This window comes from Helianthus annuus, chromosome 4 (assembly GCF_002127325.2).
Source record: "Helianthus annuus cultivar XRQ/B chromosome 4, HanXRQr2.0-SUNRISE, whole genome shotgun sequence".
NCBI lineage: Eukaryota > Viridiplantae > Streptophyta > Magnoliopsida > Asterales > Asteraceae > Helianthus > Helianthus annuus.
In genome coordinates, this window is record NC_035436.2 from 24,095,269 (window position 1) to 24,105,726 (window position 10,458).

The 10,458-nt window shown below is 34.1% G+C and overlaps 1 protein-coding gene across 1 annotated transcript; it reads right to left on the reverse strand.

Annotated features, from left to right (window-relative positions):
- Positions 1–8,546: 8,546 nt before the first annotated feature.
- LOC110933072 lies at positions 8,547–8,924 on the reverse strand. The gene has a single exon (XM_022176312.1). The coding sequence runs from the start codon at positions 8,922–8,924 to the stop codon at positions 8,547–8,549; it is 378 nt and encodes a 125-aa protein (XP_022032004.1).
- Positions 8,925–10,458: the final 1,534 nt, after the last annotated feature.

Here is a 10,458-nt window from a genome sequence, read left to right on the forward strand (position 1 = left end):
TATGTGAACTGAAGAAGCATGTATGAAACCGCGTCATTGCAAGTATACATGCACTAGAACTAGGATTCATGATGTATGCTCGAGCTCAACTTTTGTAGATCGAATAAGCAAATAGTATTTGTTAAAAGTCATGTGGGATTAAGCAAAGCTCGGTTCAAGGGGTTCGATAAAGTTCAACTAGAACAGGTTCAAGTAATACTCTTTTAAAGTCAACTAACTACACTTGTACATATTCCCATTAAGGGGTTGAATTCTACTCATTTTGCCTAGATTTGGTCCTAGCTGCACAATGGAATGTTAAGATAGTCAAAGTCAACCAGCAGTCAATTTAGGCACTTGTGCTATAGTTGCAAGTTGGTTAAAGTCAGTTAATCTTTGTAACTACTTCTAGAAGTATTAACAAAAAAAAAAAAAAAAAACCATTGAATCGATTTTAATCAAATTTTATGTTACAGAAATTGATCTATAGCATGTAATGCAACAATTCTTTACTCACAAGTCGAATCGTATCGAGAAATCAAGCAATCAACGCAAACCAATTATGGCTCGTAAACATCTTACCCTAATCTTTTTCTACACTCGTGGCTTCGAGCTAGCCGATTTCTTCTTGATAACATGTATCGAATGTTTTAAACTCGATGTCACACAGGGTGAGTTTAACTATTAACATAATTAATAAGTTGAGTTAATTGGAAATAAACTAGTATAATTCTAAGCAATTATTATCACAATATAAAGATTCATATATTAAACACTTGTAACTTGTTAACAGATACAAACTTAGACTAACAATAAAACAAATCAACACATAAGATTAAAATGTTTATATTTGGATTAAACAATATTATTATTATTACATCAATTAACCAAAAAACACATCATACAAGCATATATTGCAACACAAACTCCTTAATTAAAAGACAGGAGACAAAGAATTAATCAGTCTCTTGCTCAAAATATGTAGTACTTAATATAATAACGACAACGAAAACGAAACTAGAATTGTGGGTGGTAATCGGACCAGCAGTGCTTGATTCCCCATCTCGATAAAATATAACCATTTTGATCATATGATCATCACGTGTATGCACGCTCTCCAAGGTTCGTTGCCACGATCATAGCATTCACCGGTCATCTCATGAATATAAAGTTTCATACCTTTGAGTAACCACATCTTATGATCTTCAAACAAAGGCGTATGGAATGTAGGCTTATAATGTGAAACTGCTTATGTAATATATGTGTGTGTATATATAGCAGTATAGTCTATAGAGATATAATGTGAATATACACCATGTGTGTGTGTATATGTATATATGTGTATATAAATTTATATTCCCGCATGCAAGTGCAAAAGTGAGCTTTCTATGCACGTTTCAAAGGGGTGGCAGTGAAAGTGAAAGAGGATAAAGAAAAGAAAACACATAACACACACACACAGTGAGGCGAAGGCATGGTGCCCTAAAGCTGTGACTCTTTTCTTTTCAAGAATAAAAAAATCTAGAGTATCTTGTGGATGTGAGTGTGTGTTTGTTTTTTATATTGTAAGCTAGTAAAGTTTATATATGTATATATAACCTTGGTATCGATAAATTTTAGGTTTTTGACCGGACTATAATATTATGTTCTTTAGCTAAGTGACGGATAAGCTAGTAAAGTTTATATATGTATATATAACCTTGGTATCAATAAATTTTAGGTTTTTGACCGGACTATAATATTATATTCTTTAGCTAAGTGACGGATTCAGAATTTTAACGGGTGGGATATAATTAAAGATTATATTTGTTTGTGGAAAAAAACAAAACTTTTTTGGAGGTATATTAATAAAAGTTAAATTATTTTAAGGGTTGGAATAAACTAGACAAAATAAACTATAGCATATAATTTGATGAAAAAAAGAACTTTTGTGACCAAAGTTACCACTTGTTTAGTGTACTTGTCTTTTGTAGGCTTTTAACTTTGAAAAAGTGTGTTAATGTTGTTGATGTTTGTATAGGCAAAGGGATCTTTGGGTAGATCTCTCTAGGGTTAATCATCTTTGGCCATGTAAGTCAACTAATTACTTTTACACATGGTCTTTCCTATATACTTTTACACTTAAACTATTATACTTTTACATAATGAGAAAAAAGGTTGACATGTTAGCTATAAAAATAATTTCATAAAAAAGTAAAAAAAATATATAAAAAAATAGATAAAAGAAGTAAAAAAAAAAACAATCTTTGTCACAGAAAAGATTAAACGAGTCCTTTATTATCTATTAATTGATATTTGTTGTCTCTATCTAACTATCTTTACGTGCAACGCACTCTACGTAACATGTCTCAAACTTTGTCACTATCACCATATTATTCTGTCAAATACTTGAAAATTCCCAACACAATCACATCAAAATCAGTTTCAAATCTAACTCATGTAACAAGTAGATACCACATGCAAGTGAAACTATACTTGAGTGTAACTATAGGGTGTATGATATATCATACTCTATTATGAGTTTTATGACTAGTTCAAATCTAAATCATATAACAAGTAGATATCACAAGCATGTAACTAGGGTGTATGATATATTATACTCTATTTTACACTAATGCTAAATACCACATGCGTATAACTAGGGTGTATGATATATTATACCCTATTTTACACTAATACTATTATGACTGGTTAAGCGTTAACGGTCTATCGTTCCGGCTTTGTTGTCATTTAATCACGATATTAAAATGTTCTAAAATGTTAAGAGAGTCTCCACCTTGGTTGTTTTGTATTTTTTACCGTGAAAAAGATGTTATTATACTTCAAAAATCTGATTTAAGCATATTCATATCTACCTTGTTTTTGAAATGTAAACTTCATTAAAATACGCAGAAACCTCAAACCGTAGTGACCAATAGAAACTAGTTTATACAATTTGCATTGCTAAATTTTGTATTACAAACATAAATATCAAAAGTGTATATTATCTTTGACTTGAACTTTGTCAACTTAAAAAGTCTGGCCCAATGGAAACTTTCCACGTAGCATGAAAAGCACAACACATAGTCACATATAGGTAAACAGCACGCCTGAGGGCCCAGGGCCTTTTGTGAATTGTGGGCCAAAGATTCGCGTGAAAGACAATATAACGAGGGCCCAAAAAGGGACAATTCAAGTGGGCCATTTGTGCGTTGACCCGTCAATGTAGTATATCAATCCAAGAGTAGTCACTTTAAAACTTTTTAAAAGCTAAAAGTTTTACTAACCACATTCCTTTATCATCATAACTTCTAATCCCTTCTAATCACTAATTTGTATCTTAGCAATGAAATGATTGCGATTGAATGATCGATTCATAATCTTTCGAGTCATTAACAACTAATTACTTCATATATTACGAGAAGTTATCTCATTAAGTATAGTTCAAAGGGATTTAGTTAGGCTTTTTCTAGAAAGAATATATGTTAAAGGGCGTACATGGATTCATCCTGTAGACTGTTCTAACGCTCAATTTAGCTATGAATAAGAGAAAACTGTTAATGTATAAGAAACATAGGGTTTTCACAATATATTTTTGGAATGACAACCCTTTTCTTTTGTAGGCCTTACGTACTTCTAGAAGACAAAGATGTGTTGGCCTACACCTGTAAGGATTGGAGAGCGTGTTGATATTGACAAATCGTGAGCAACCATATAGCATTGTGATGCATTATGCAATGCGAGATATGCACATGTGATTATGATGTCCAATTAGATTGCGGCATTCGTCACCGTTAATGAATCACTAATAAAAAATATTACAAACGTGATTGCAGTAAGTCAGTAATCAAGACTGGTGTAAATCTAGGTCTGTATATATAAAATCCAAATTTTATAGGTTTTATTTGTTTCTACTATCTACATGAAGCGCAAGGTAGGGATTTCATGAAAAAATTAAACGATTTATCTCTTTCTTAGCGTGCTTCCCATGGTAAAGTCACACTTCTAATGGAGAGAGTGTTTATTTACCCGTTGTGGGTATGAACCTCTAGCTCTACATGACTTTTGTCTATCGACCTTAGTTTCGTTATAAAAGGGGAAGGCTTGGTGCTTGGAGAGTGTTATCATCCAATTAAGGTAGTGAACTTACATGAAAGCAAGAGTGGGGCCTAGATGATAAACTATATCTCTTTGGGTTTAGTCCTAAACAAGGCTTTCATGTGTTTTGCATCACTAGGCACTCTTAGACTCATAAGGATTGGTCTTTTGGGCTTTTTAAACTGGTTATGGGTCTGAGAATTCAAGCCTATATGAGTACCTTAATAATTCCCTTAAGAGTTAAGTACTGTTTTCGTCCCTGTGTTTTGTCAAAAATCACTATTTCAGTCCAATAGTTTAAAATTTGTGATTTCAGTCCCTATGGTTTCACTTTCATAACCATTTCAGTCCCTATGGTTTCACTTTCGTAACCATTCAGTCCATTATTTTGTTAAGTACAGGGACTGAAATGGTTACGTGGTGGACTGAAATGGTTACGAAAGTAAAACCACAGGGACTGAAATCTCAATTTTTAAACTAATGGACTGAAATAGTGATTTTTGACAAAACACATGGACGAAAACAGTAATTAACTCTTACCTTAATCTGATGCTCTTAAGGGATTACTTCCACACATAATGTGGTGTGGACATATACTAAACTATGTTTTTTCGGAAATGTTGGTAAAGTTGTTTTTCTTTTCTGTATTTTCGATATAAACCACATATGCACTAGCTTTTTTTTAATCGTTGTTGTTACATATCTTTTTATTTAATTAAATCTAAAAACAAATGATCAGGGTGTCCAAAGCCCAAGCTTGTTTGAGTTTAATTTCGCGTGTATTGATGTGTTGCCTCAGGCTTGCTTACTTGAATCATGCCTTTGATACAAGTGTTGTAACCCATAACATTTTGTTATAAAATACTACAATTTTGACTTGGAGACAAGTGGCGGACCCAAGAATTATTTGTTGAGTGTGCGAATGAATAGTTCAAGCATATTTTCAGGGGGTACGGTCAGGTTTTTTGCCTAAAAAATGCACTAATTTTTTTTAGGGGTGCGCCCGCCCACCCTGGGCTTCACCTAGGCCTGCCCCTGCTTGGAGGAAATTGTAGTAGAGTAAAGTTCCCGTACAAATAACTTTAACGTATTAAACGTACGAATAGCATGAAAAAGGCAAAAAAATGCGGTGACATTTTCGTAATTATTTGCTCGTATGGCAATTATCAAAATTACTCTACAATTGATCCTGTAGAGTAATTTTAATCTTGTAGAGTATTTTTGTAAAATGTTCTTGTAGGGTAATTTTGCTCTTGTAGAGTAATTTTGCTATTGTAGAGTAATTTTATAAAATGTTATTGTAGAGTAATTTTGATAAAAAAAAACTATAATTCACCAAAAAATCATTCAAAAAACCTAACCCCCCACCCCCAAAAACCTAAAAAAAACCAACCCCCCCCCCCTCCCCCAAACTAAATGCTAAAAAGTAAATCATAAAGCTAAACCCCATAACTAAATGTTAAAAAATTTACAAAATTACTCTACAGGAACACATTTTACAAAATTACTCTATAAGATCATTTTACAAAATTACTCTACAAGATTAAAATTACTATACATGATCATTTGTAGAGTAATTTTGATAATTACTAATAATTACGAAAATGCCATCACGTTTTTTCAGCAAAACCTTTAGTTCGTACGTTGTATTTGATATTTTGTCTATTGTAGTATTACATATTTTAATACATTTTGAATTGTAAATCCTTGTTAATAGTTTTGAAAAGTTGGTGTTGCAAGTTAACTTTAGTACAAGGCATTAATGATTGGATGCTAGTTCTATTCATTGTGTTCTAGTGACATGTTTCTTTCACCAATTTAATTCGGTTAAGACTGAGGACAAAATCATTTGTGTCAATGACAAAAATTCAGAGATAAAGGTATTGAAACATAGATCAAAAGTAAGTATTTAATGATTTAATTGAATTTGTGTGAAATACACAAGAACATGACTTTGATACCATCCTAAATGTTCATGGTTTTAGAACAGTTAACAAATCTTAAAAATGAAATTTTATCTAAAAGAAGAGAATATTGACAAGAGACGTGATATGTAGTTTTGCGGAAAAAAAATGTCATCGTAGTTGAGAACTTGATCTGGAAACACCATCTTTTTTTTAATTTTTTTGAATGGCAACGGAAACCTCTTTTATTATCACAATCAAAACAAAAGTAGCAAGATGCTACAATGATACAGAACTTGAAACATAAAAACACAAACTCTCCCAAGCCCAAACACTCAAAAAAAAAAAAAAAAAAAAAAAAAAAAAAAAAAAGGAACCTCAGCCTATATCATGTCTTCAAACTTTCTTCATTTGACCTGGTCCGTATTGAAGCCATTGGTCCTATTCTTTTTCGATTCAAAGGCTTGCTCTTTTATATCTTCCACCACCTTAAATGAGCTCACCTCTTTTCCTTCAAATTTCTTTTGGTTCCTTCTATTCTATAGATGCCACATTGTCAATGAGAAAATCGCATGAACAATCTTCTTCCTTTTGCTCAATAATCCATAATCATCATGGGATAATGAAATGGACGAGAGAATGGAATGACAAAGGAATGAAATGGATCATTACCATTCCTGGTCTTGTTTGGTTACAATGTGGAAATGGAATGAATCTACCTTGTGTTGTTTGATATGCAGAAAAAGACAAAGTAATAAAATCGGTTATGGGTGGTGTGGCGGTGGGTGGCGGAGGCAGGTGGCGACGATGGTGGTCGGTGGTGGTTTGGAGGTTGGCGGTGCCGAAGGTGGTCGATGGCGGTGGCGGCGGCGGCGGGTGGTAGTGGTGGTCAACAGTGGCGGTGGTCGGCGATGGCGGGTGGTCAACGGTGGCGGTGGTGGGTGGTGGGCGGTGTTGGTAATGAAAAGTGAGAGACGGAATGGAATGAAAAAAAACAAAGGGTATGGATGGAATAAATTTGATGGAATGGAATGTCAGTGAACGGTTCCATTACCTTGACCAACCAAACACATATTTTTTCATTCCCTAGTAATGGTCCATTCTATTTCGCCTCTAATTCCTGCTAAAGCCTACGACTCCCTTGCTTGGAATTACCTTTTGGATGTTATGTCACTTATGCGAGTAGGGGAAGGTTCAAATGAAAACCACTAATTATCGCGAAAACTTGAAAACTAACTAAAAAACCTTAAAAACATACATTTTTTTTGCATATCAATTTTTGCTATTTTAGGTATATAAAAAAAACTTTTTTCAATTTTTTTTGTAGTGCACATGTGTAATAGTACACATGTGAATTATTACACATGTGCACTACAAAAAAAAGTTTTTTTTTTTGAAGAAAAGTTTTTTTATATAAAAAAACTAGCGATTTTTAATAAAAAAATTGTATGTTTTTTAGGCTTTTTTAGTTAGTTTTCGAGTTTTCGCGTTAAAAACGGTTTTCAATTGAACTATCCCCTATGCAAGTACACCTCTCATTCCATCCGGTCTCCATTGGTAAAAAAAAATCATTTTGTCCCACTTAGACCATGCGTAGTCGTTGGAGTGAATAATGCTCCACCCTAGGGCGTTTTGCGCCATGTGGCAGCCCAGTCAGCAATGGGGCATTATTGGGCGTTTTTACAAAATGGGTGTAGTGGGGATTGGGGTATTATGTTAAATGAGATGTAAAATAATTAAATAAAACAAAAACCCTCAAAAAATCTTATTGAATAACAAAAAGGGAGATGGAAGGTGATTGGACAAGGAGAAGGGGGCAAGGCGTGTTTCAAAAAACGCCAAGGGGGCTTTTTTCGCGAACAATGCCCAATAACGCCAGGGTGTAATGGTTTGGGGGCGTTTTTCGGCGTTATTTTTGAAATTAAAAAAAAAAAAAGCCCCACTACGGGGTGTTATTTTATGATGATGATGTTGTGATTCTTGGAAATTGGTCATAAGATAACATTGCAAATGTCCTCCGTGCTCTTAGTTGGTTCTTTCTTATCAAAGGTTGAAGTTAAATTATGCTAATTGTAGAAGGAATTTTATTTTCTAACTCGTTGGTTTATTTGGAAGGCTAGAAATCAAGTATTTTTAAAGTCAATGACTTGAAGACGGCTAATATTTGATTCAATCTTACATTTTTTGTTTCTTTGGATTCTTACTAGAAAAAAAAAAAAAAAAAATCCTAGGACCGAGTGGCTTCAAGTTCAAAACCCAGTACTTTTGATGTAACATTGTGTTTTTATTTATTTTTATTTTTTTTTATGTTTGGTTAGCAGTTTCTAACCATCATCTTTATATAAATTTCATTTTTGCTGTTAAAAAACATTATAAATGGTTGTGACTCTTGAAATCTTTTCTAAAGTTAATTGGTAACAATTAATAAAAATATCCAAATACAGTATAAAACTGAATTGCTATATGCCTACATCTCCTATTTCACAAACTTTTTCTATATGTAATAAAGAAACCAAAACAAAAAACCTTTTTTGAATATACATGAACAAAAGTATAAACTTGACAAACTTATGTATGGTTTAACTTTTAAGCAACCCAACCCATGGCAACCGAACTAAAATATGTAGCACAAGCAACAGCAACAAGACTTCTTTTCTTAACCAAAACCTTCAACAAATGCATTGCCACATCTCCAGTGATCTTCCTTCCTTCCACCGCCAGCACACGACGACGCTTCCCCGCAATAGCAAGCATCACCAACACCGTGATCCACGTAACAACGGTGGTTCTAACCATAACAACCGCCACCAAACCCACAGCCAAAACAACCACCATAACCCAAATGACGGACCACATGTGGATTGATAACCACCATGATCCACTAAGGTTGTTGTCATACCACATGAAGATGAACAATGATAGAAGTATTAAGAACAAACATGATGTTGACTTGATAATGGTCATGTTGGGAGAATAATAATAGGATGGGGGTGGTTTTTGGTGTGGAGATGAAAATATAATGGAAGAATGTTGCCTTTTGGAGGATGAATGATGGGAGAATTGGAATGCATGTGGTATAATGTTATTTGCACATGGACTGGTTGGCAAAAACAGCACCAACTTCATTTGTTTAAGGATCTTTGGTAGTTCTCTTAATTAAAATATAAAGATATCTTGAAGGCAAAATGGCAAATAATATATTAAAATTATATTCCTGTTTGGGTATAATTGGGAAATTTTTTAAATGTGTAAATCTGATCAGGTCCTCATTTTATTATATTTATATTTGTATGTTAACTTTATATAGATATACTTTTCTTGTATGGTGTTTATTTTCACATGTGAATTTTATTTTGGAGTAAATTTTTGTTTTGCTTCATGTGGTTTAATCGTTTTAATGGTTTTGTCTTAATTCTTTAAAAATAGTCATTTTGCTTCAATAGTTTACTATGTTTTTCTCATTTTGCTTCATGGCCTTAACTCAGTTAAATCATACAATTACAGGTAGGGGTATTTCAGGAATTTTATATATAAGTACTTAATTATTTATAATTAATTCATTAATTTTGTCTTTATAAAAAGAAAAGATTAACACATATCTCCACCCCTTTTTCTCTTTTTTACCTTCTGCTATCACTGCCATCACCACCACCACCTATATACCTCCACCATAGCACACTACAGCGGAGGCACGGCGGAGCCACCGCTCAGGTGCAACTTCTGGCGCGTGTACCACTTATACCCATAGAACGAGAGAAGGATTCCAACATTGTTATCGTTCAAGTCAAATAAGTAGTAGTGGCATACTTTTCAAGGGGAGTGCGTGTCTCCAGCGAATCTAGGGTTCCGTCGTGAACCCCTGCGGTGATGGTTTTTCACAGAGATGACAGCCATATGAGGTGGCGAATAGGTGTGGTTGAACGAGTTTGGCCGACGATCTAGGGTTCCGATCCCTCTATTGCGGTTGTTAACCACCGCAAACTACCACGATCATCCTCTGTCTTTGTTTATTATTGTCACCGAAGAGACAAACCCTGGTGCGAGACCATAGATCCAGTTATTGTGGACAAAATCCGCTTTGTAATCCTGGCAGTCCCTACCAACAAGGGTTCAACTGTCACACTCCCAAAATCCACCATGCGGAGTATCACCGCTTGGAGGCGTGACATGACCAGGATCAAGACACCAATCATATTGAACAATGTATTTAAGATAGATAAAATCCAACCACACAATACAATTGGCGATCAAAATCTAGATAACCAAGTTCAAATTAAACAGCGGAAGCATAAAACGTGAAACCAAAACATAAGTCTTATAAGTTCATAAAGTTCAAATATTAAGCACGGGGCATAACAATCCATATCTCACAACGACCTCCTCCTCGTGTAAGCTCCATAAGCATCTAACGACCTATAAGGCATGTAACAACGAGTCAACAACAAAGTTGAGTGAGTTCACAGTTGGTTGTTTAGTTTTAAGTTGTTTCCGAAAACAT

What these genes read in the sequence shown, in the direction of transcription:
- LOC110933072 (XM_022176312.1), bottom strand. Translation starts at nt 8,924, where the DNA reads ATGACCATTATCAAGTCAACATCATGTTTGTTCTTAATACTTCTATCA.